Below are 27,960 nucleotides of genomic sequence, written 5' to 3' on the forward strand. Positions count from 1 at the left end.
ATAGCCGCAGGCAGAACAGTTGAAACTAGAGCAGCAGCACGGCCAGGTGGACTGGGGACAGCAAGGAGTCATCATGCCAGGTAGTCCTGAGGCATGGTCCTAGGGCTCAGGTCCTCCGAGAGAGGGAAAGAGAGAGAGAAAGAGAGAATTAGAGAGAGCATACTTAAGTTCACACAGGACACCGAATAAGACAGGAGAAGTACTCCAGATATAACAGACTGACCCTAGCCCCCCGACACTTAAACTACTGCAGCATAAATACTGGAGGCTGAGACAGGAGGGGTCAGGAGACACTGTGGCCCCATCCGATGATACCCCCGGACAGGGCCAAACAGGCAGGATATAACCCTACCCAATTTGCCAAAGCACAGCCCCCACACCATTTGGAGATATATCTTCGACCACCATCCTGAGACAAGGCCGAGTATAGCCCACAGTATAGTCTTCCAGTAATGAGTACCAGGCAATAGTCTACCAGTCAAAAGGCTACCAGTCAATAGTGTACCTGTCAAAAGGCTACCAGTCAATAGTCTACTAGTCAAAAGGCTACAAGTCAAAAGCTACCAGTCAATTGTCTACCAGTCAAAAGACTACCAGTCAATAGTCTACTAGTCAAAAGACTACCAGTCAATAGTCTACTAGTCAGTAGTCTACCAGTCAATAGACTACCAGTCAATAGACTACCAGTCAATAGTCTACTAGTCAGTAGGATACCAGTCAATAGTCTACTAGTCAAAAGACTACCAGTCAATAATCTACCAGTCAGTAGTCTACCAGTCAATAGACTACCAGTCAATAGACTACCAGTCAATAGGCTACCAGTCAATAGTCTACCAGTCAAAAGCTACCAGTCAATAGGCTACCAGTCAATAGTCTACCAGTCAATAGTCTACCAGTCAATAATCTACCAATCAATAGTCTACCAGTCAAAAGGCTACCAGTCAAAGGCTACCAGTCAATAATCTACCAGTCAATAGTCTACTAGTCAAAAGACTACCAGTCAATAATCTACCAGTCAGTAGTCTACCAGTCAATAGTCTACTAGTCAAAAGACTACCAGTCAATAATCTACCAGTCAGTAGGCTACCAGTTAATAATCTATCAGTCAATAGTCTACAAGGCAATAGTCTACCAGTCAGTAGTCTACCAGTCAATAGACTACCAGTCAATAGACTACCAGTCAATAGGCTACCAGTCAATAGTCTACCAGTCAATAATCTACCAGTCAATAGTCTACCAGTCAGTAGTCTATCAGTCAATAGTCTACCAGTCAATAATCTACCAGTCAATAATCTACCAGTCAATAATCTACCAGTCAATAATCTATCAGTCAATAATCTACCAGTCAATAGTCTACCAGTCAATAGTCTACCAGTCAATAGGCTACCAGTCAATAATCTACCAGTCAATAGTCTACCAGTCAATAATCTACCAGTCAATAATCTACCAGTCAATAATCTACCAGTCAATAATCTACCAGTCAATAGTCTACCAGTCAATAATCTACCAGTCAATAATCTACCAGTCAATAATCTACCAGTCAATAATCTACCAGTCAATAGTCTACTAGTCAATAATCTACCAGTCAATAATCTACCAGTCAATAGGCTACCAGTCAATAATCTACCAGTCAATAATCTATCAGTCAATAGTCTACCAGTCAATAATCTACCAGTCAATAATCTACCAGTCAATAATCTACCAGTCAATAGTCTACCAGTCAATAATCTACCAGTCAATAATCTACCAGTCAATAGGCTACCAGTCAATAATCTACCAGTCAATAGTCTACCAGTCAATAATCTATCAGTCAATAGTCTACCAGTCAATAATCTATCAGTCAATAGTCTACCAGTCAATAATCTACCAGTCAATAATCTACCAGTCAATAATCTACCAGTCAATAGTCTACCAGTCAATAGTCTACCAGTCAATAGTCTACCAGTCAAAGGCTACCAGTCAATAGTCTACCAGTGTGGCAAGTGCTGCTGGCTGCTAGTAAACTTTCTTGACTTGGACATAATTTTTTGCCAACAGATGGCTAACCTTTGTTTAACCAGCTAAACAGCTGCTCTTAGCAAAAATGTGTTTGTAGTTACTTTTCTAGCAATTTGGCTGTCAAAATAATGAAATACTATTTACTAAATCTATTCATTTTTAAATGTTGATTACTTCTCCTTGCCATTATCAATCACCTGATGATAGGACACGTTTTTTTCGCTAACATTTGATGGGGGTCCCTGGGTCGCTGGTTTGTCAAAGAGGGGGTCCCTGGGTCGCTGGTTTGCCAAAGAGGGGGTCCCTGGGCAAGAAAAGGTTGAAAACCTCTGATGTAGATCCATACATATCACCAATCTTTAATTAGCTATGGCTATGCTGTTGATGATAGGCCATCCAGATATCAGCATTAGTGGGAGAGTCAGGTGGAGAGGGGGTGGGACCTGCCATTGGGGGTTGGACATGTGACCTTTCCTCTCAATGCAGCATGGACCTACTCTATATTATGATGCATTCCATAGGTACAGTCACAGTTTTGAGGGGTTATCGCTTTAAATTGTGCTTTTGAGAGTCTTACACACATACTCAGGCCTTTTTTATAGAACCTTCTCCTATGACAGTACGGTTGTTTTCTTTTCCAAAGCAGTGTCATCTCTCTCACACAGTGGCCAATCATCTCTGGGTTAAACCCTATATTGCTGTATACAAGCCTCTTATTCCTCCCTGGTATTTAGTAGGCAGCAGAGAAATAAACATCATCATTAATCATGCTTCAGCTATGTGAGCCGAGCACTGCATCAAACGCAGGGGAATTCCACCAAGGCTCTTATTATAGCTTGAGTTGAATAGAAGTTCTCTCCTCCTCCGCCAGGCAGCCAGGCAGCCTGCTCTGAGCCTGTGAGACCAGCTAGTTAGGAGCTCTCATTGCATCTCCACTAAGGCTCAATTATGCTTATTAATACCTCAAGGTTAGAGACTACCTTTGGTTCTCTATTGAACCCAAATAAGAGGTGTGTGTGTGTGTGTGTGTGTGTGTGTGTGTGTGTGTGTGTGTGTGTGTGTGTGTGGGGGGGGGGGGGGGGGGGTGTTCGTGTGCGGGAGAGAGATCGAAATACCACTTATTCTGTTATTCAACCAGCTTATTTTGGAGGAACAATGATGAAATTATGAAATTATTATGTAATATTTCTCCATGTTTAAACCTGTTCTATCCCCCCCTCTCTCTCCCTCCGTCCCTCCCTTCAGTGCCTTTCAAGGAGGCGCCGGCCCAACCCACCCGGCGCCAGCAGGCCCCACGGAGTACACTAGCTGCTCCACGGTCTATGCTCCTACGCTCCAACAGCGACAACAACCTGAACGTGAACAACCGGTCACCCCTGCCCTCGCCGTGCCACTCTCCCCTTCGTAGCCTCTCCCCCCGTCGGCCCCAGCAGCAGCAGATGCCCAGCCCCAATGGAACAGTCAGGACCATGGGGAAGGGGGCTCCCCGCCCTCCCCGTTCACGTTCGCCCTCCCTGGGGCGCCTGGGGGAGGAGACACCCAGACAGATCCCCCAGCGCCAGCCCAGGTCAGTCACCAAACAGAATTTGAATTATACATTGACTCGAGGGCCCCCATCGTCTCTTGCGGGTGCCCAAAGCTGAAATCATGGAATTTTTTATGGGGGTCCATAATGACATGATAATTCCCAACCTATTATTTGAACCATGTTACCAACTTTAGGATACACTGATATAGGGTGTCACTTTCCAAAAAGTGCCCTCAATACAGAACCTGCTATTAGGAGTATTTTGGCCCCAAAAATCTGGCCCAAAAGTCCTTGGAGTACATGGTAGCTTGGGGAATAGAGGAAGATTTGTCACACTCACTGAAAGTCTGATCCGTCTTTCATGAAAATGTGGATGGATGGATGTGTATGCATGGATGTGTGTGAATGGATGTGGATGGATGGATGAGTATGGATGGATGTGGATGGATGGATGTGGATGGATGGATGTGTATGCATGGATGTGGATGGATGGATGTGGATGGATGGATGAGTATGGATGGATGTGTATGCATGGATGTGGATGGATGGATGGATGGATGTGGATGGATGTGGATGGATGGATGTGTATGGATGGATGTGGATGTATGGATGTGGATGGATGGATGTGGATGGGTGGATGTGGATGGATGGATGTGTATGCATGGATGTGGATGGATGTTGACCCATGAGATGCTAGACGTGCTCAACCGTCGGTCCAATCAGTCTCTCTTAACCTTTTTATTGCAGTGGGCTAAATCAGGGTCACACCGAGTGTTTCTTGGTAGCATTAAACAAATCTACTTTGAAACAAAAGTATACACCTCACACACAGGGTTAAAACAAATAAAACCAAACCGTTGGACACCGGATTTTCGGCATATTTGGTTTATTAATTATGAAATTATGAAAAATATGAATAACGCTAGGTATTTTGATTGCAGGAAAGGGATCTATGTTGTGCATGTTGGAGTGGACGTTTGTGTTTTAGACAGTTGTGTGTGTGTGTGAATCTTTTCACCTAGCAGGGGGGTCTATGGAGAGCACAGCATGCTCAGTAAGTGGGCCATGCCAATTACTCACTGCTAACGTTAAAGGAAAAATAAAATTAATCTAAATTGAATCTAAAAATGACAGGAATCACACAAGTGATCCTATGAAAATTTGACCTTTTCTCCCCTTTGCTTTCCCGTGTTCACCCCTTATTCATCCCTTGTTCAGTCCGTGTTCAGCCTTTGTTCAGGCCGTGTTCAGCCCTTGTTCAGCCCTTGTTCAGCCCTAGTTCACTCCTTGTTCAGCCCGTGTTCAGCCCTTGTTCAGCCCGTGTTCAGTTCCTGTTCAGCCCTAGTTCACTCCTTGTTCAGCCCGTGTTCAGCCCTTGTACAGCCCTTGTTCAGCCCTTGTTCAGCCCTTGTTCAGCCCTTGTTCAGTCCGTGTTCAGCTAGGGCAATCAGTCTGTATAATGACTTGTGATTGCCTCACATGCCTCCTCTCAGTCGGGTGAGCAGGCTTACTGGCGTATGAATAGATTATTACTGGCACCATTACTGCTTACTGGCGTATGAATACATTATTACTGGCACCATTACTGGTGTATGAATACATTATTACTGGAACCTTATTGGTGTATGAATACATTATTACTGGCACCATTACTGCTTACTGGTGTATGAATACATTATTACTGGAACTTTACTGGTGTATGAATACATTATTACTGGCACCTTACTGGTGTATGAATACATTATTACTGGCACCTTACTGGTGTATGAATACATTATTACTGGAACTTTACTGGTGTATGAATACATTATTACTGGAACCTTACTGGTGTATGAATACATTATTACTGGAACTTTACTGGTGTATGAATACATTATTACTGGCACCTTACTGGTGTATGAATACATTATTACTGGAACTTTACTGGTGTATGAATACATTATTACTGGAACTTTACTGGTGTATGAATACATTATTACTGGAACCTTACTGGTGTATGAATACATTATTACTGGCACATTACTGGTGTATGAATACATTATTACTGGAACCTTATTGGTGTATGAATACATTATTACTGGCACCATTACTGCTTACTGGTGTATGAATACATTATTACTGGCACATTACTGGTGTATGAATACATTATTACTGGAACTTTACTGGTGTATGAATACATTATTACTGGAACTTTACTGGTGTATGAATACATTATTACTGGAACCTTACTGGTGTATGAATACATTATTACTGGCACCACTACTGTTTACTGGTGTATGAATACATTATTACTGGAACCTTATTGGTGTATACATACATTATTACTGGCACTGTTACTGCTTCCTGGCATATTAATACATTATTACTGGCACCGTTACTGGCGTATTAATACATTATTACTGGCACCGTTACTGGCATATTAATACATTATTACTGGCACCGTTACTGGCGTATTAATACATTATTACTGGCACCCTTACTGGCGTATGAATACATTATTACTGGTACCTTATTGGTGTATACATACATTATTACTGGCACCGTTACTGGCGTATTAATACATTATTACTGGCACCGTTACTGGCGTATTAATACATTATTACTGGCACCTTATTGGTGTATACATACATTATTACTGGCACCGTTACTGGCGTATTAATACATTATTACTGGCACCGTTACTGCTTACTAGCGTATGAATACATTATTACTGGTACCTTATTGGTGTATACATGCATTATTACTGACACTGTTACTGCTTCCTGGCATATTAATACATTATTACTGGCACCGTTACTGGCGTATTAATACATTATTACTGGCACCGTTACTGGAGTGCAGCAGTTAAAATGGGACACTGCTATTTCCTCCCTAGTTACAGGAGTGGTTGCTAAGGCCATTACTACAGTATGGTGCATATGTGTTTCAGCTACTAGCTAGCCTACTCCAAGTATATTAGATAATATCCTCTAACTGCAGACCAACAGCTGTAGTGTATTTCAAATGTGATGTGATAATTGATGGTTGCTATGACAGTACTGTTGTCTGGACAAACACGATTCAACCTTGCTCTCTCTATCAAGGCCATGGAAAATAAATGCTTATACTGTCTCAGAAATATACTTGATAATAGACCTCCTCTCAAGGTTTACATACATAACTATCAAACAAAGTTTACAAGTAAAGGCCATTTAGTCTATAGTCTTTTTGTACCTATTTCCATGAAAAGCGGATATATCCTAAAAATGTTAAATTATTTTCCATGATTATGATGATGATGATGATGGACGCTCATATTTTATTTACTTCAGCATGGCAGTAGATTAAAAATGGACTCATTATGACAACACTCATTATGACAATGCTCATTCTGACAATACTCAAACACAACCATTGGCTGCTGTGGAGGACCTATTTTCATCCTGTTCTTGTTTTACATAAATACAGTGCCTTGCAAAAGTATTCATCCCCCTTGCCAGTGTTTCCTATTTTGTTGCATTACAACCTGTAATTTGAACTTATTTTTATTTGGATTTCATGTAATTGACATATACAAAATTGTCCAAATTTGTGAAATTAAGTGAAAAAAAATTCTTTTTCAAAAAATGAAAAATTAGAAAAAAAACTGAAAAGTGGTGTGTACATATGTATTCACCCCCTTTGTTCTGTTCTGAAAGGCCCCAGAGTCTGCAACACCACTAAGCAAGGCGCACCACCAAGCAGCACCATGAAGATCAAGGAGCTCTCCAAACAGGTCAGGGACAAAATTGTGGAGAAGTACAGATCAGGGTTGGGTTCTTAAAAAATATCCGTAACTTTGAACATCCCACGGAGCACGAATAAATCCATTATTAAAAAATGGAAAGAATATGGCACCACAACAAACCTGCCAGGAAAGGGCTGCCCAGGATGGCATCAATCAGAGAGGCAACAAAGAGACCAAAGATAACCCTGAAGGAGCTGCAAAGCTCCACAGGGGATACTGGATTATCTGTCCACTTTAAGCCGTACACTCCACAGAGCTGGGCTTTAGGGAAGAGTGGCCAGAAAAAAGCCATTGCTTAAAGAAAAAAATAAGCAAACACGTTTGGTGTTCGCCAAAAGGCACTTGCGAGACTCCCAAACATAAGGAAGAAGGTACTCTGGTCAGATGAGTCTAAAATTGAGCTTTTTGGCCTTCAATTCTGAACAGTTTCCCAGTCCCTGCCGATGAAAAACATCCCCACAGCATGATGCTGCCACCGCCATGCTTCACTGTTTGGTATTTTCGGGGTTATGAGAGGTGTTGAGTTTGCGCAAGACATAGTGTTTCCCTTGATGGAATGATGGATGGCGCTAAATACAGGGAAAGTCTTGAGGGAAACTTGTTTCAATCTTCCAGAGATTTGAGTCTGGGATGGAGTTTCACCTTCCAGCAGGACAATGACCCTAAGCATACTGCTAAAGCAACACTTGAGTGATTTAAGGGGAAACATAAAAATGTCTTGGAATGGCCTAGTCAAAGCCAAGACCTCAATCCAATTGAGAATATGTGGTATGACTTAAAGATTGCTGTACACCAGCGGAACCCATCCAACTTGAAGGAGCTGGAGCAGTTTTGCCTTGAAGAATGGGCAAAAATGCCAGTGGCTAGATGTGCCAAGCTTATGGAGACATACCCCATTGGCGATGTAATACTCACAGCAACTATTAAAACATTCCACAACCAGAAACCGTGGATTGATGGCAGCATTCACGCAAAACTGAAAGCGCGAACTACTGCTTTTAACCAGGGCAAGGTGACCGGAAACATGACCGAATACAAACAGTGTAGCTATTCCCTCCGCAAGGCAATCAAACAGGCTAAGCGTCAGTATAGAGACAAAGTAGAGTCACAATTCAACGGCTCAGACACAAGAGGTATGTGGCAGGGTCTACAGTCAATCACGGATTACAAAAAGAAAACCAGCCCCGTTGCAATCCAGGATGTCTTGCTCCCAGACAGACTAAACAACTTCTTTGCTCGCTTTGAGGACAATACAGTGCCACTGACACGGCCCGCTACCAAAACCTGCGGACTCTCCTTCACTGCAGTAAAACATTTAAACGTGTTAACCCTCGCAAAGCTGCAGGCCCAGACGGTATCCCCAGCCGCGTCCTCAGAGCATGCGCAGACCAGCTGGCTGGTGTTTTTATGGACATATTCAATCAAATCAAATCTAATCTAATTTTATTTGTCACATACACATGGTTAGCAGATGTTAATGCGAGTGTTGCGAAATGCTTGTGCCTCTAGTTCCGACAATGCAGTAATAACCAACAAGTAATCTAACTAACAATTCCAAAACTACTGTCTTATACACAGTGTAAGGGGATAAAGAATATGTACATAAGGATATATGAATGAGTGATGGTACAGAGCAGCATAGGCAAGATACAGTAGATGGTATTGAGTACAGTATATACATATGAGATGAGTATGTAAACAAAGTGGCATAGTTAAAGTGGCTAGTGATACATGTATTACATAAGGATGCAGTCAATGATATAGAGTAGAGTATATACGTATGCATATGAGATGAATAATGTAGGGTAAGTAACATTATATAAGGTAGCATTGTTTAAAGTGGCTAGTGATATATTTACATCATTTCCCATCAATTCCATTATTAAAGTGGCTGGAGTTGAGTCAGTGTCAGTGTCAGTGTGTTGGCAGCAGCCACTCAATGTTAGTGGTGGCTGTTTAACAGTCTGATGGCCTTGAGATAGAAGCTGTTTTTCAGTCTCTCGGTCCCAGCTTTGATGCACCTGTACTGACCTCGCCTTCTGGATGATAGCGGGGTGAACAGGCAGTGGCTCGGGTGGTTGTTGTCCTTGATGATCTTTATGGCCTTCCTGTGACATTGGGTGGTGTAGGTGTCCTTGAGGGCAGGTAGTTTGCCCCCGGTGATGCGTTGTGCAGACCTCACTGTGATACAGCCCGCCAGGATGCTCTCGATTGTGCATCTGTAGAAGTTTGTGAGTGCTTTTGGTGACAAGCCGAATTTCTTCAGCCTCCTGAGGTTGAAGAGGCGCTGCTGCGCCTTCTTCACGATGCTGTCTGTGTGAGTGGACCAATTCAGTTTGTCTGTGATGTGTATGCCGAGGAACTTAAAACTTGCTACCCTCTCCACTACTGTTCCATCGATGTGGATAGGGGGGTGTTCCCTCTGCTGTTTCCTGAAGTCCACAATCATCTCCTTAGTTTTGTTGACGTTGAGTGTGAGGTTATTTTCCTGACACCACACTCCGAGGGCCCTCACCTCCTCCCTGTAGGCCATCTCGTCGTTGTTGGTAATCAAGCCTACCACTGTTGTGTCGTCCGCAAACTTGATGATTGAGTTGGAGGCGTGCGTGGCCACGCAGTCGTGGGTGAACAGGGAGTACAGGAGAGGGCTCAGAACGCACCCTTGTGGGGCCCCAGTGTTGAGGATCAGCGGGGTGGAGATGTTGTTGCCTACCCTCACCACCTGGGGGCGGCCCGTCAGGAAGTCCAGTACCCAGTTGCACAGGGCGGGGTCGAGACCATGTGTATGTGACAAATACAATTTGATTTGATATGATTAGGCCTATGCATTCATAGCCTATGAAGTGTGTAGCGTATACAGTAAGGTGGATTAAACTCTCAATATTTGATGCTATAGTAATGTAAATGCCAGTATTGTTGGATGAGAACCTATAGTGCTTCACACACAGTGGGAGCTAAAGCAGAGGATATATGCTATGCAATGTTATACTTGGTAGTTAGCATGAGGGATGACTTTGACTGTGACTTTGACATAAACTCTAGTGATTTCCATAGTAGGCTACTTTGTACCTACCTACAGTTAAACAGCTAGGTACCTACAGTGATGCTACAGTATGCTAGGTAGTTAGCATGAGGGATGCAGAGTATGCTATGCTAGGTAGTTAGCATGAGGGATGCAGAGTATGCTATGCTAGGTAGTTAGCATGAGGGATGCAGAGTATGCTATGCTAGGTAGTTAGCATGAGGGATGCAGATTATGCTATGCTAGGTAGTTAGCATGAGGGATGCAGATTATGCTATGCTAGGTAGTTAGCATGAGTGATGCAGATTATACTATGCTAGGTAGTTAGCATGAGGGATGCAGATTATGCTGTGCTAGGTAGTTAGCATGAGGGATGCAGATTATGCTATGCTAGGTAGTTAGCATTAGGGATGCAGATTATGCTGTGCTAGGTAGTTAGCATGAGGGATGCAGATTATGCTATGCTAGGTAGTTAGCATGAGGGATGCAGATTATGCTATGCTAGGTAGTTAGCATGAGTGATGCAGATTATACTATGCTAGGTAGTTAGCATGAGGGAGGCAGATTATGCTGTGCTAGGTAGTTAGCATGAGGGAAGCAGATTATGCTGTGCTAGGTAGTTAGCATGAGGGATGCAGATTATGCTGTGCTAGGTAGTTAGCATTAGGGATGCCTTTGGCTGTGACTTTGACAGAGTCTCTATGGAGGCTTATTAATGAGGCAGCAGCCACTGAGGGCATGTGGAGCTGCTCTTCTCCTCTCCTCTGGCCCACTTTCTCGCTCTCTGCTGCTCCGCATTTATAAGCAAAAAATATCACACTAAATATCTGCGGCCGCCATTTCTGAAAATAATCCGTACGTATAAAAATATTGAAAAATCAGACCCATCGTAAAACTGTGCGCGTGTGAAAAAGCATTATAACTCTGCCTGTAAAACGCTTATGGTGACAATGACGCCCTTTATTTGCTGTATAATTTGTCACTTTTGGAATTAGGCCACAGCAGTTTCTCAAAGAAATAGCAACGGCAAATTTGATCAAATGGTTTTGGAGGTGTTTTTTAAAATATTTTACTGTAAGCTATTTGGTAACGGACTGTGAGGGTGTCAGCAGAACATTTGAATTCAACGATGTTTACTTTTCACACAACCTAAATATGCTAGACTGCCCGCGAATTCTGAAACATTGTCAAGGCTACAGAAAATATGAAATTACAGTAGGCTATCTACAGTAGTTGCATACATAATTCAATGTAAAATATCAACTGTCTGTGCACCTGTTATTACATTTGACTGTAGGCTATGTTATAAACCACGGGTTTATGGGATTCATAGGTTAGCCTACACACTAAAAACAAAGGGTTCTAAATAGTGCCAAATTAGGGTTATATGGCTAGTAACCATAGCAGATCCTTTTTGGATCTATTTAGACCTTTTTTTGAAGGTTCTATAAAGAACCATTCTCATAAGTATCTAAATGTAACCTATATGGTGCTATAAAAACCCTTTAATGTTCTATAAAGAGGCATTAAAAACAGTTATAGCACCAAAAAAATGGTTCCGCTATTGTTTATTACCCTATATAGAATTCTTTATGGCTCTTTGTAGAACCTTTATGGAGAAAGGTTATTTACAGAACCATTCTCAATCTCAAAGGTTCTTTGTAGATTCTCTTGAAGAACCATACACGTTTTTTTTATATTGGTTAGCCATATTATATTGTTAAAATTCCATAGGTTTTATTATTGTGTTTATTAACTATCGGGAATCAAGGTAAGACTGAGTGAAGTAACAATGTTTATTGTAACAGGGGCGGGCAAGTGACAGGTCAAGGGAGGCAGGGGTTGGTAATCCAGAGGTGGAGCAAAGGTACAGGATGGGAGGCAGGCTCAGGTCAGGGACGGGCAGAGTGGTCAGGTAGGTGGGTACAGGGTTAGGACAGGCAAGGGTCAAAAACCAGGTGAATGAGAAAAAGCGAGACTGGGGAAAAACAGGAGCTGAGAGAAAATGCTGGTAGCCTTGAACAAACAAGACGAACTGGCACAGACTGACAGAAAACACAGGTATAAATACCCAGTGGATAAGTGGTGAAGATGGGCGACACCTGGAGGGGGGTGGAGACTAGGTGAAACAGATCAAGGCGTGACATTAACTAGTTGAATCAGGTGTGCTAGCTCCAGAACAGCTGAGGAGAGAATTGAGAACCACTTCTCAATTGACACAAGGTCATACGTCTTTCACAAGACACCTTCACTGGCCATAGTAATATACAGTATAACAAACCACACCCCAAAACATTCTAATGAGCGGCCACTCCTAGTTTAATTATCACTAAAAGAGTAAATAACCCTTTTGTGAACTCCAACGAAGGGCTCAAAGGGTTCTTTGAGTCATTATGGTTCCATATTTAACCATCACTCTTCCCAAACAATCCTTGGGGAACTCTCTTTTCTTTGTGTGTACAGCAAAAATGTAAATGCATAGCCTATCTATTTACTAGGCTACTAGATCCAAATTAAATGAGAGATGGTAATTTATTGTATGAAGACATCAGGAATGCATCACAGACTGAAAAGGTGAGAAACTTATTCTGCAATGGTAATGAAAATAGATTAATGTCTAATTAATTTAGATTCCAATAGCAAAATAGATTCATGTCTAATTAATTTAGATTCCAATAGCAAAATAGATGAATGTCTAATTAATTTAGATTCCAATAACAAAATACATTGATTTTTGCTTTTCTCACTAATGGCGGCATCTTGTTATCATGTTTTCCTTTATAAAAATATTATTTTATGAATAAGCACGTCGTCATATCATCCATTTGCACAACGTACTTACTTACCCACTTGCAATGTATTTCAGAAGAACAGAATATGAGTTGGCCTACTGTTTGTTAGTTATCTGGCCATGCTTTATGCCAGGTATTTCCAAACTGGGCTACGCGCAATAAAAATGTGATTCACATTTAAAAAAATAAAATACATTTTTGTTAAATAAAACGTTTTATTATTTATTTATTTTATTCACATTTTCCAACAGTCCATTTATATTTTCCAACAGGGCTATACATTTGGGTGAGGTTTTTTTCTTGCCTGACTTGCCTCGTTTCACTGCCAAAAATAAAGTTAAACCATTTAGTGTTCAGCGAAATAACAACACAATGTCAAATACAGGTAACCTAGTCAAATAATTAACATCCAGTCATATTAACAGTTACTCTCTCGCGGGAATTCCACTAACGGTCCGTATGTAGCCAAACGTAGCTGCTGCTCCTTCCGTTTGCTCGAAAATGGATAAATGGTTAAAAAAGTAAGGCCTGCGTCCATAGAGACACATACCAGCTCTACTGGTAGTACTGCTACGACCAGCAGTACTACACCTGCACCTGTCAACGACAAGTTATTCTGCTTCCACGAGCACATCCAATGCTAGCATCAGTAATTCTACATTTGTTGTTAGCCCAGCTAGCATGGACACTAACTGTTGTGAATCTGATGCAGCCGAAGAGCTACTGCCCCCTTACCCGGGAAAGCACCGAACAACAGACAGGGATGTTGGACCATCGAAGAGACGCAAATATGATGAGAACTACGTTGTTTTGGGGTTCACTTATATTGGGAGTAGTGCCTTTTCTCAGCCACAGTGTGTTATATGTGCAAAAATACAATCTCACAACTTGATGAGACCTTCACTCTTGCGCAGACATTTAGAAACAAAAGATGGCAATTTGAAAAATAAGCCACATTAGTTTTTGGAGCGAGAATTAAGATTACTTTGAGTAGTAAGACATGTATAAAAGTAACAGATACCATTAATAAGAAGGGGCTAGAATCATTATATGGTGAATTCTATACATTACAGCTGGAAGAGTCAACAGACGTGGCGGGCCTGGTACAGCTCCTGGTATATGTCTGTTACGTTTATGGGGGGTCAATTAAGGAAGACATCCTCTTCTGCAAACCACTGGAAACCAGGACAACATGAGAGGATACTTTTAAAGTACTGAACAGCTTTGTGACCTCAAATGGACTTTGGTGGTCAAGATGTGTTGGTATCTGTTTGAAGGGGTACGGGACTATGACAAGTTTCGGAATCACTGCTCTATGCCATAGGCTGTAGGCTTGTTCGTTTAAATGACACAATATTATTGTAAGTCCTGTGCCATTATTTTACTTTATATGACTTAATAGTAAGAAGAATATACAGTAGTTAAATTTAGCTGAATAAAATAGAAAGGATATTTTTCCTATTATGGAGCGAGTGTGCATGTGTATTGGCTATGTTGAGCGCAAATGTTATCATTTGAAACAGGTCCTATATGCTAGATTTAGAGTTATTTGGCAACTCCAGTTGTGAATGATATGATATGAACCTTAAAATCAAAACATATGGGCTAGTGATGATTTGAGAAAGTTGCAAAAAAAGCTTAGCTCTGTTTCTTGCCTCAGGCTGCACAGATGTTCTCTCATCAAGTGATCATATTTTCACCCATCAGATATTCTCAATTGAATCTTGTCTTTTGATTTAGACTGACCCATTATCAAATGAGCAGCGAATAGCGAATGGAAGCCACGCGCCTTCCTGTGGGTCCGTTTTGTAGGCTACTTCGGTTTTTATATCAGAGCATGTGTTTATATAGTGGATCATGTGTTTTTATATCAGAGCATGTGTTTTTATATCAGAGCATGTGTTTATATAGTGGAGCATGTGTTTTTATATCAGAGCATGTGTTTTTTTATCAGAGCATGTGTTTATATAGTGGAGCATGTGTTTTTATGTCAGAGCATGTGTTTATATAGTGGAGCATGTGTTTATATAGTGGAGCATGTTTTTTTATAGTGGATCATGTGTTGTTATATCAGAGCATGTGTTTTTATATCAGAGCATGTGTTTTTATATCAGAGCATGTGTTTATATAGTGGAGCATGTGTTTTTATATCAGAGCATGTGTTTATATAGTGGAGCATGTGTTTTTATATCAGAGCATGTGTTTATATAGTGGAGCAGTGTTTTTATATCAGAGCATGTGTTTTTATATCAGAGCATGTGTTTTTATATCAGAGCGTGTGTTTTTATATCAGAGCATGTGTTTATATAGTGGAGCATGTGTTTTTATATCAGAGCATGTGTTTTTATATCAGAGCATGTGTTTATATAGTGGAGCATGTGTTTTTATATCAGAGCATGTGTTTTTATATCAGAACATGTGTTTATATAGTGGAGCATGTGTTTTTATATCAGAGCGTGTGTTTTTATATCAGAGCATGTGTTTATATAGTGGAGCATGTGTTTTTATATCAGAGCATGTGTTTATATAGTGGAGCATGTGTTTTTATATCAGAGCATGTGTTTTTATATCAGAGCGTGTGTTTTTATATCAGAGCATGTGTTTATATAGTGGAGCATGTGTTTTTATATCAGAGCATGTGTTTTTATATCAGAGCATGTGTTTATATAGTGGAGCATGTGTTTTTATATCAGAGCGTGTGTTTTTATATCAGAGCATGTGTTTATATAGTGGAGCATGTGTTTTTATATCAGAGCATGTGTTTTTATATCAGAGCATGTGTTTATATAGTGGAGCATGTGTTTATATAGTGGAGCATGTGTTTATATAGTGGAGCATGTGTTTTTATATCAGAGCATGTGTTTTTATATCAGAGCATGTGTTTTTATAGTGGAGCAGAGGAAAAAATATAACACTTATTTTACTATACCCATCAAGCATACACTCGCTGCCCGACAGGTGATAGTCTGCCCAAACGTTGTATGCCATGGGCTCTCCGACATTGTTCCTGCACCTACCCAGTGGTTAATTTGGGAAACCAAGTGAAATCTGTTTGGGAACATCGAAACTAACAGATTTTTGCAACAAAACATATTTCACTTGACTGTTGACAGTCAGTCTTGCGCGCATGAGAAATGAATAAAGGAAAGAGAGGAGGAGATGGAAACGCATGGTGGTCAGATATTATGTACATTAGAGCTAAAGGTAATGTGTCACCCAATGAATTATGAAAATATAAAACATTCCCTGTTATTCAAAATTAAATCCATATTCACTAATTGTAGGCTAACTGTAACACGCCCTGCACAATCAATGAACCAACAGCCTGGCCTAGGGCTCTACGAACAGACTCATGGATACACATTTGGGAGCGTAGCATTTGGTCACCTGTCCATCCAGTATGCACAATAATACAATCCACACTCAAAGGCTAGAACATGTATGTACCTAAAACATCTTAAATCGGTTTTGTTTGATGTTATTCTGCCATGCATGCGGTAGGCTATGTCTTGTATGAAGGTGCAATCAGAATTGTTATTCAGGTTGTTGTTTTTTATATGTGTATAACGTGTTTTGAATTAATCATCACCTTAGAAAGCATTGTCCATTTTGTTGTGTTTGGCTTTGATACAACATCCACAACAACCATGTTTTACACTGTTTCAACCTGCTGTTGAACTGTTTTGATGATCAGTGTTTGATGTGATTTTCAATTTCATTTGCATTGGATGTCAGAGTGGTTAGAGGAACAATAGAGCCCTGAGTACCAGACCATTAGGACCTGGTGGAGAGACAGTAGAGCCCTGAGTACCAGACCATTAGTACCTGATGGAGGAACAATAGAGCCCTGAGTACCAGACCATTAGGACCTGGTGGAGAGACAGTAGAGCCCTGAGTACCAGACCATTAGGACCGGGTGGAGGGACAATAGAGCCCTGAGTACCAGACCATTAGGACCTGGTGGAGGGACAATAGAGCCCTGAGTACCAGACCATTAGGACCTGGTGGAGGGACAATAGAGCCCTGAGTACCAGACCATTAGGACCTGATGGTAGTTAGAGTCCTGAGTACCAGACCATTAGTACCTGATGGAGGAACAATAGAGCCCTGAGTACCAGACCATTAGGACCTGGTGGAGAGACAGTAGAGCCCTGAGTACCAGACCATTAGGACCGGGTGGAGGGACAATAGAGCCCTGAGTACCAGGCCATTAGGACCTGATGGAGGGACCATAGAGCCCTGAGTACCAGACCATTAGGACCTGGTGGAGGGACAATAGAGCCCTAATTACCAGACCATTAGGACCTGGTGGAGAGACAGTAGAGCCTTGAGTACCATTAGGACCTGATGGAGGGACCATAGAGCCCTGAGTACCAGGCCATCAGGATCTGATCGTAGTTAGCAAATTGGGCACTATACCCTGATGAAGACAGCTTCACTGTCGAAACGTTGGACATAAAATTTTAGCATCTGAGCTCCTAGAGTGTTCCAGCTTTTCTTAATTTTTTTAAGTGTTCCACTCCACTAGCCAGCACCTGGCCTAAATCGGTGTTCGTTTCTTTCGCCTCTAGTAAATTGGGCACTACCAAAGCATGTGCATAAAAGGATATTACCGTGACTCAACAGTCACGTGGAATTTGACTTGCTGTCATGACCTAGTCACAGTCACACTGTGTACCTGGGCTGGGGGAGGAGGCTCGGCGCTCATCCCTGGGCCGATCACAGGAAGTGAACTCACCAGGTTGTCGCTGCGCTGCTGCTGTTGCCTTGGTTGTGTGAGAGATGTGTACAGTACACCATCGCCACCATCTCTATCTGAGTACCCCATGTCATCTGTGGAGCTTCAAAATGTGTTGTTATTGTCGGTATAAACCTTGTTCTAGTACACTTTGTTCCTCAGAGTGACATTGAAGGAATTTTAAGTCTAAGCACTCTAAGTCCACACATTATGCTTCTGTGAAAAATAGTCTTGCTGTGCAGGGCTCTTGTGCAAAATAGACAAGATCATCGTAAATTGGGGCCCTTAACTTCTCATTGTAGTGCAGAAGCCATTCTAATGATTCCATCTACGCCCTCTTCCCCTGTATCATGTCTCTCTATAAATCAGAGAGAGGTAAAGAGCTTGTGGATAATTAGTTTCCCTGTTGTTCTTGTTGTGTTGTAGAACAGATAATGTGTGTGGAGAGTAGGTCTGGACCACAGCCAGGGCCGGGAATAAAGCCCCTGTGGAGGGACACACACCGTGTAGCTACTTCGCACAACCATTGGACAGAGAGAGTTCACTGCTTTAATTAGCTAGAAGGAGCATGTGTGTTGTACCAACAGAGGAGAGATTTGTCACTGCCTCAGGCTTCACTATAAAGGATTGTACCCTTATACCAGTGGACCCTCATAGTAATTGAACTGTACAAGCACTTTCCAATAACATAATAAGTGATGGTGTTCTGGATTTAGAAACATTTATGCAGTATTGGTAAATGTTTTTTAGTAAATATATATTTGTTCCTGTGTCCCAATTGCTACGTATTTCACTTATCCATGCTATTGGATGTCAGACCTTTGAGTGTGAAATGGAACATATAAACATTGTGTTGAAGATCAGCTCAGGGTTGATCATGCTCATTATTATGGATGTGTTCAGTTCCAGATATGACCTCATATTGTAGAGAGGCAGTTTTACAGCAGTCCAACAGAGGGGGCCATTGCACAGCCTTTCATTCTGTGTCAGTGGTGCATGCCTCTGCTACTGTGGTGTGTGGCTCACTGAGTACGGTACATACCCATCTGATAACCATACCATTTAGATGTTGTCTGAAAATATGTTTGTTCCATAGCTCTTCCCTGTTTGTCCTGAATATCCCCTCTAAACACACAGTACAATGTTTCAGGGAGTCACAGGCTGCAAAAGTGTGCCTTGTGTCAAAAGACTGTGCTCCTTTTAATGTGACCACAGGAAGTCATCAGTATATTTTTGTGACTACAGACTAACCTTTATCTTACACCACTCTCTGTTCCTCTCCTCTCCTCTGTCCCTCCAGCCCACACAAGGGTCGGGAAGAGTTCACTGGTGGCACAGACCGCCAGGGGCCCCAGTGTAAGCTGTACAGTGCTGTGGCAGGGAAGCACTTTGTGGTGACTAAGTCCTACCAGCCACAGGCCGAAGGGGAGATCACCCTGTACCAGAATGACAGGGTCAAAGGTGAACATCCCGCCCACTGCTCTTTGTTTTTTCCCAGAGGGAAGCAGTGCTTGAATTGGGTCACATGTTCTACTGCTTAAGTACCCCTCTATATTTGCTCTGAAATATGAACATCGTTACTCATTGTGTATTTATTCCTCATGTTATTATCTTTCTATAATGTTTCTCTCTGCATTGTTGGGAAGGGCCCATAAGTAAGCATTTCACTGTTAGTCTACACCTGTCAGAGTAAGACCCCAAAAATTGTCAAAGACTCCAGTCACCCAGGTCATAGACTGTTCTCTCTGATACCGCACGGCAAGCAGTACCGGAGCGCCAATTCTAGGACCAAAAGGCTCCTTAACAGCTTCTATCCCCAAGCCATAAGACTGCTGAACAATTCATCAAATGGCCACCCGGAGTATTTATGTTTTTACACTTCTGCTACTCTCTGTTTATTATCTATGCATAATAACTTTACCCCTACCTACATGTACAAATTACCTCAAACTACCCCACACATTGACTCGGTACCCCCTGTAAATAGCCTCGTTATTATTATTTTATTGTGTTACTTGTTTAATTTTTTTATTTTTTACTTTAGTTATTTAGTAAATCATTTTTTAAAACTCTATTTCTTGAACTGCATAGTTGGTAAGTAAGCATTTCACGGTAAGGTCTACCTTTCTACCTGTTGTATTCGGCACATGTGACAAATACAATTTGATTTGGTTATTTATGAAGCAAGTTACAAATAAAATTTGATTTGATTTGATCTTGCCATTTAAATGAGTACTAGAGCCTTTTTAATTCCACTCCAAGCTCTGGAGGGAAGAGATATTAGAGGGAACAGACTGTGTAGCCACTCAGAGGGATGTTGGAGGGAAGAGATATTAGAGGGAACAGTCTGTGTAGCCACTCAGAGGGATGTTGGAGGGAAGATATATTAGTGGGAACAGCCTTTGTAGCCACTCAGAGGGATGTTGGAGGGAAGATATATTAGTGGGAACAGCCTTTGTAGCCACTCAGAGGGATGTTGGAGGGAAGAGATATTAGAGGGAACAGCCTTTGTAGCCACTCAGAGGGATGTTGGAGGGAAGATATATTAGTGGGAACAGCCTTTGTAGCCACTCAGAGGGATGTTGGAGGGAAGAGATATTAGAGGGAACAGCCTTTGTAGCCACTCAGAGGGATGTTGGAGGGAAGAGATATTAGAGGGAACAGCCTTTGTAGCCACTCAGAGGGATATTGGAGGGAAGATATATTAGAGGGAATAGTCTGTGTAGCCACTCAGAGGGATGTTGGAGGGAAGAGATATTAGAGGGAACAGCCTTTGTAGCCACTCAGAGGGATGTTGGAGGGAAGAGATATTAGAGGGAATAGCCTTTGTAGCCACTCAGAGGGATGTTGGAGGGAAGATATATTAGAGGGAATAGCCTTTGTAGCCACTCAGAGGGATGTTGGAGGGAAGAGATATTAGAGGGAATAGCCTTTGTAGCCACTCAGAGGGATGTTGGAGGGAAGAGATATTAGAGGGAATAGCCTTTGTAGCCACTCAGAGGGATGTTGGAGGGAAGAGATATTAGTGGGAACAACCTTTGTAGCCACTCAGAGGGATGGTATTCAGAAGTGAAGCAGTCATCTGCTAGGACATTATGTGTTTTCCTAATGAGTGAGCTGTAATAAGCAACATTTGTATTCAAACGACTGCAGTGCAGTTGATTTACTCTGGTTATTTCTATCTTCAGTAGTAGCTATATTTCTTAGGAAAAATGGCTATATATTTTACAGATGCGTTTTGCCTCAGTACTTTCAGTTTTAAAATTAAATTGGGCCTTTTCTAAGGTTAAATAATATTTACCTATCTAGCTCTTATGTTGTGTAAGCTGAAGTGGAGCTGAAGAGACCACAGTACTGGAGTGGAGCTGAAGAGATCACAGTCCTGGAGTGGAGCTGAAGAGACCACAGTCCTGGAGTGGAGCTGAAGAGACCACAGACACTACTGGAGTGGAGCTGAAGAGATCACAGTCCTGGAGTGGAGCTGAAGAGACCACACTACTGGAGTGGAGCTGAAGAGACCACAGACACTACTGGAGTGGAGCCGAAGAGATCACAGTCCTGGAGTGGAGCTGAAGAGACCACAGTCCTGGAGTGGAGCTGAAGAGATCACAGTCCTGGAGTGGAGCTGAAGAGACCACACTACTGGAGTGGAGCTGAAGAGATCACAGACACTACTGGAGTGGAGCTGAAGAGACCACAGTACTGGAGTGGAGCTGAAGAGATCACAGACACTACTGGAGTGGAGCTGAAGAGACCACACTACTGGAGTGGAGCTGAAGAGACCACAGACACTACTGGAGTGGAGCTGAAGAGACCACACTACTGGAGTGGAGCTGAAGAGACCACAGACACTACTGGAGTGGAGCTGAAGAGATCACAGACACTACTGGAGTGGAGCTGAAGAGACCACAGTACTGGAGTGGAACTGAAGAGACCACAGTACTGGAGTGGAGCTGAAAAGACCACAGTCCTGGAATGGAGCTGAAGAGACCACAGGCACAGTACTGGAGTGGAGCTGAAGAGACCACAGTCCTGGAGTGGAGCTGAAGAGACCACAGGCACGGTACTGGAGTGGAGCTGAAGAGACCACAGAAACTACTGGAGTGGAGCTGAAGAGACCACAGCCATGGTACTGGAGTGGAGCTGAAGAGACCACAGACATGGTACTGGAGTGGAGCTGAAGAGACCACAGGCACAGTACTGGAGTGGAGCTGAAGAGACCACAGACATGGTACTGGAGTGGAGCTGAGGAGACCACAGACATGGTACTGGAGTGGAGCTGAAGAGACCACAGACATGGTACTGGAGTGGAGCTGAAGAGACCACAGAAACTACTGGAATGGAGCTGAAGAGACCACAGAAACTACTGGAGTGGAACTAGGGTCTTTTTAAGTCAGTCTGCATGGAAAAGTGCAGGAGTAATTATTCCCTTACATACTACTGTCTCTCTTTGTCTTACACAGTCTATTTTTTTTCTTCTCTCTCTCCCCCCTATGTCTCTCTCTCTCTCTCTCTCTCTCTCTCTCTCTCTCTCTCTCTCTCCCTCACACACACTCTCTCCCCCCTCTGTCTCTCTCTCACCCCTCTGTCTCTCCCTCTCCTTCCCTCCTCCCCTCTCTCTCTCTATCTCTCTCTCTCCCTCTCTCTCCTCTCAGTGCTCTCCATAGGTGAGGGTGGTTTCTGGGAGGGCAGTGCCAGGGGTAACGTGGGATGGTTCCCAGCAGAGTGTGTGGAGGAGACCCCTAACCAAGAGGAAAGACCATGTAAGTTCTGAGAGAGAGAGAGAGAGAGAGACAGAGAGAGAGAGAGAAACGTTGTTAGTCCCAATAATCACCTCACTGTTCAAAATCACTTCTAAATCTCCTTGGCCTTTGTCAAAATTGGCCTTTACATACAACGTTAGAGCTGTGTATTCAAACACCAACCATTGGATAATACAGTTCCTCTAATTCTTGTGAGAGAATCTTGTGCTCGGTCTCGGCCCTAGCTCTCTCATGCTCTGATAACCCTCTGAATATGAGAAGTCCCTTCTGGCCATGGCAGGCTGTTAATGCAATTAACACTCAGCAGCAAGGACACAGTACCCAGCATACACATGCATCCTTCACAACACAGTGTGTGCATTGATTCTATACATTCGGTTGGTAAAAGGTTAAGCCACAAGGTACATCCATGTAAAGATGTGTAACCTGACCTGTGTCACCCTTGGTTCACTAACCTCTCTTAGTATGGCATCCTGGTGGATTAGGATGTGTAAAGTAGAGAGAGGGGCTGAAACCAGAGACTTCACAGTTCTGCACTAGACTACAATGCATTGTATTGCACAAAGTGGCGTGACTGACAGCTCTAGTACTGTAGTGGTTAATCAGCTGTAGTACTGTAGTATTTATTCAAAATGTCTGCTGCTGAACTGAGAACGTGTGTGTGTGTGTGTGTGTGTGTGTGTGTGTGTGTGTGTGTGTGTGTGTGTGTGTGTGTGTGTGTGTGTGTGTGTGTGTGTGTGTGTGTGTGTGTGTGTGTGTGTGTGTGTGTGTGTGTGTGTGTGTGTGTGTGTGTGTGTGTGTGTGTGTGTGTGTGTGTGTGAGTGAGTGAGTGAGTGAGTGAGTGAGTGAGTGAGTGAGTGAGTGAGTGAGTGAGTGAGTGAGTGAGTGAGTGAGTGAGTGAGTGAGTGAGTGAGTGAGTGAGTGAGTGAGTGAGTGAGCGAGCGAGCGAGCGAGCGAGCGAGCGAGAGTGTGTGTGTGTGTGTACTGTATACTTCTCCATGTGTATGTGTGTGTGTTTGTGCTTGCTCCTGGGGGCAACCTTCTGTTTAAAGTTATTTTGGTCCAAATAAATGCTTTCCACATCAGTACAGCCAGTGTTCAGTAGCTGTGTTCAGTAGCAGTGTTCAGTAGCAGTGTTCAGTAGCAGTGTTCAGTAGATGTGTTCAGTAGCAGTGTTCAGTAGCAGTGTTCAGTAGCTGTGTTCAGTATCAGTGTTCAGTAGCAGTGTTCAGTAGCAGTGTTCAGTAGCTGTGTTCAGTAGATGTGTTCAGTAGCTGTGTTCAGTAGCAGTGTTCAGTAGCAGTGTTCAGTAGCAGTGTTCAGTAGCTCTGTTCAGTATCAGTGTTCAGTAGCAGTGTTCAGTAGATGTGTTCAGTAGCTGTGTTCAGTAGCAGTGTTCAGTAGCTGTGTTCAGTAGCAGTGTTCAGTAGCTGTGTTCAGTAGCAGTGTTCAGTAGCAGTGTTCAGTAGCTGTGTTCAGTAGATGTGTTCAGTAGCTGTGTTCAGTAGCAGTGTTCAGTAGCAGTGTTCAGTAGCTGTGTTCAGTATCAGTGTTCAGTAGCAGTGTTCAGTAGCAGTGTTCAGTAGCTGTGTTCAGTAGCTGAATTCAGTAGTTCTGCTCAGGCCAGAGGGGACGAGGGTATCTCTTGAGTTAAAAGCACACCACTTTGCATGTTCTGGCGGCACAGATGTAATGATGTAATTATAATAACCCAGCAATTGAATCACTTAATAACAAGTGGCAGGTGTATTATTTTTAAAGATATACTCTATGGCGCACTTATAAGCCAAAATTGAAGCAATTGATGTGATTCATTAATTGTATATCAGCCTCATTATCTATCTGAAAGGTCACCTGCATTCCATTTATACTGTATGTAGCCAGCTTGTGTCATTCATAATGCTCCATGTAATCCTAACACACACTGGCATAGCACACACCCCCGCAGCCCCCGCAAATGGGGCCCACGAGTTTTAAAATGTACATTTGGGGAATTATTTGTTTTGGGAATTTTCAAAATGCTTGAAATATTATTCATTTACATGTCGACTCTATGCCTGGAAATGCCCTTGTCCAGAGCAAAGGATCCCCATTTTAAATGAATATACTTTGTCACTGATTGAGTCAATATTTTTTTTGTCAAGATTCTGACAAAATATTTGAATCACTGTTCTGCATGAATACTTAAACAATTGAAGTATTTGCTGTGCTAGACCTAAGGGGGAATATTTGCTTTATAAATCTTGTTTTATGATCTAAATCTAGAAAAACATGCCAAAATGCTAACACAATTAGCCTTGGAGCATTTAACAGTGCTTTAAAACAAAAACAAGTTGGAGATTTGTATTACATATTTGAATAATCTAATGTTATAATTAAATAATCAAGGCCTTTAAACACTTGTTGGACAATAATTTAAAAAAATGAAGTGTCTTTTATTGTGTCTGACGGAGTTGACATAAATCCAATAGGTTGCATTTTATGAAGGAAAAAAATATATATATATATATTTTTTACATGGTGTGATAGCTGATACTTTGGTCTATCAAAATATATATTACACATTTGATCAGTATTAAGACAAATATTTGCGGAAAAAAAGCTGAGATTGTCCTGTCTTTCAAGAATCTCTGAGCACTACAACAGAAACATTTTCTCTCATACTCGTTGTAAAAAATATATATACACTACCGTTCTAAAGTTTGGGCTCACTTAGAAATGTCCCTGTTTTTGAAAGAAAAGCACATTTTTGTCCATTAAAATAACTTCAAATTGATCAGAAATACAGTGTAGACATTGTTAATGTTGTAAATGACTATTGTAGCTGGAAACGGCTGATTTTTAATGGAATATCTACATACTGTAGGCGTACAGAGGCCCATTATCAGCAACCACCACGCCCGTGTTCCAATGGCACGTTGTGTTAGCTAATCCAAGTTTATAATTTTAAAAGATGAATTGATCATTAGAAAACCCTTTTGCAATTACTGTATGTTAGCACAGCTGAAAACTGTTGTCCTAAAGATGCATTAAAACTGTTCTTCTTTAGACTAGTTGAGGATCTGGAGCATCAGCATTTGTGGGTTCGATTACAGGCTCAAAATGGCCAGAAACAAAGCACATTCTTCTGAAACTCGTCAGTCTATTCTTGTTCTGAGAAATGAAGGCTATTCCATGCGAGAAATTGCCAAGAAACTGAAGATCTCGTACAATGCCTTCAGAAAGTAAACACACCCCTTGACTTTTTCCACATTTTGTTGTGTTACAGCCTGAATTGCAATAGATTTAATTGAGATGTTGTGTCAGCCGCCTACACACTATACTGCATAATGTTAAAGCAGAATTGTGTTTTTATACATTTCTACAAATGAATTAAAAATTAGAAGCTGAAATGTCGAGTCAATAAGTAATCAACCCCTTTGTTATGACAAGCTTAAATAAGTTCAGGAGTTAATATTTGCTAAACAACTCACATAATAAGTTGCATCAACTCACTCTGTGTACAATAATAGTGTTTAACATGATTTATGAACAATTCCCTCATCTCTGTACCACACACATACAACTATCTATACAATAAGGTCCCTCAGTCGAGCAGTGAATTTCAAACACAGATTCAACCACAAAGACCAGGGAGGTTTTCCAATGCCTCGCAAAGAAGGGCACCACTTGGTAGATGGGTAAAATATTAAAAAGCAGACATTGAATATTCCTTTGAGCATGGTGAAGTTATGAATTACACTTTGGATGGTGTATCAACCCAGTCACGACAAAGATAGAGGCGTCCTGCCTAATTTAGTTCCAGAGTAAGAGTAAGGAAACTGCTCAGTGATTTCATCACGAGGCCAATGGTGAATTTAAAGCAGTTACAGAGTTTAATGGCTGTGATAGGAGAAAACTGAGGATCAACAACATTGCAGTTACTCTACTATACAAACCTAAATGACAGAGTGAAAAGAAGGAAGCCTGTACAGAAGAAAAATATTGCAAAACATGCATCCTGTTTGCAACAAGGCACTAAAGTAAAACTGCAAATAATGTGGCAAAGAAATTAACTTTATGACCTGAATACAAAGTATTATATTTGGGGTAAATCCCACATAATCCACTGTGTACCAGTCTTCATATTTTCAAGCATGGTGGTAGCTGCATCATGTTATGGGTATGCTTGTCATCTGCAAGGAGTAGGGGGGGTTTAGGATTAAAATAAATGGAACGGAGCTTAGAATAGGTAAAATCTTAGAGGACACCCGGTTCCAACAGACAATGTGAGACTAATTCACCTTTCAGCAGGGCATTAACCTAAAACACAAGGCCAAATATACACCAGAGTTGCTTACCAAGATGACATTGAATGTCCCTTAGTGGCCTAATTACTGTTTTCACTTAAATTAGCTTGGAAATCTATGGCAACACTTGAAAATGGCTGTGTAGCAACAATCAACAACAACTTGACAGACCATGAAGAATTATTTTAATAATAATGTGCAAATATTGTACTATCCAGGTGTGCAAAGCTCTTAGAGACTTACCTGTAATGACTCACAGTTTTCATCGCTGCCAAAGGTGATTCTAACATGTATTGACTGATATTTCCATTTCATTTTCAATAAATGTTTTTTTTTAAATATTAAAACATGTTTTCACTTTATCATTATGGGTTATTGGTGTGTAGATGGGTGAGAAGAATATATATTTAATACATTTTGAATTCAGGCTGTAACACAATAAAATGTGGAATAAGTCAACAGGTGCAGTATGAATACATTCTGAATGCACTGTTTATAATTTTGAGGGGAGGTTGCTCAGACCTTGCATTCAAGTACATCAGAGAGTGTTTTTATGGAAAATAAAAAGTAACATTTGAAAAAATGAATCAACGTTATCGCTGTCACCATCACAATGTTATTAGCCACCTTCTGACAAATAATAGCACAACACATGAGATTTGATTCTGGGTGCCAAGATTACAATGTTATTGGTCGTCTTTGAACTGTATCATGTGCAGGGTGGTGGTGGATAGAAATGAATGCAGGATGTTTTAAACAAGCAGGCAGTCTCGAGAAGTGATGGCAAGCCATCTGTGATTGGCCGGGAGGGTTGTGTGTGTGTGGCAGTACACTATGAGTCATGATGACGACCGTATAATGTCAGTCCGCCTGTTACTCCTCTCTGATAGAACACAAATATGCCATTGGATGTTCCAGACACTTGTGTGTTCCAATGTGTGTTCCAACGTGTGTTCCAACGTGTGTGTTCCAACATGTGTGTTCCAATGTGTGTGTTCCAATGTGTTTGTGTGTTGCTTCCAGACACTCGTCTGTGGCTTGGCTAGTGTTAGAACAATGTGCAG

The 27,960-nt window shown here is 41.8% G+C and overlaps 1 protein-coding gene across 1 annotated transcript in view; it reads left to right on the top strand.

Moving 5' to 3' along the window:
• Positions 1-27,960, top strand: part of LOC139375371 (SH3 and multiple ankyrin repeat domains protein 2-like) — a 159,041-nt gene that overhangs the window by 60,084 nt on the left and 70,997 nt on the right. The window contains exons 10-12 of the mRNA XM_071117096.1: positions 3,244-3,565; positions 19,145-19,305; positions 22,500-22,607. Coding sequence (XP_070973197.1) covers positions 3,244-3,565; positions 19,145-19,305; positions 22,500-22,607 — 591 coding nt within the window. The remainder of the gene's footprint in view (positions 1-3,243; positions 3,566-19,144; positions 19,306-22,499; positions 22,608-27,960) is intronic.

This window comes from Oncorhynchus clarkii, chromosome 2 (genome assembly GCF_045791955.1).
Source record: "Oncorhynchus clarkii lewisi isolate Uvic-CL-2024 chromosome 2, UVic_Ocla_1.0, whole genome shotgun sequence".
In the NCBI taxonomy this organism is placed as follows: Eukaryota; Metazoa; Chordata; class Actinopteri; order Salmoniformes; family Salmonidae; genus Oncorhynchus; species Oncorhynchus clarkii.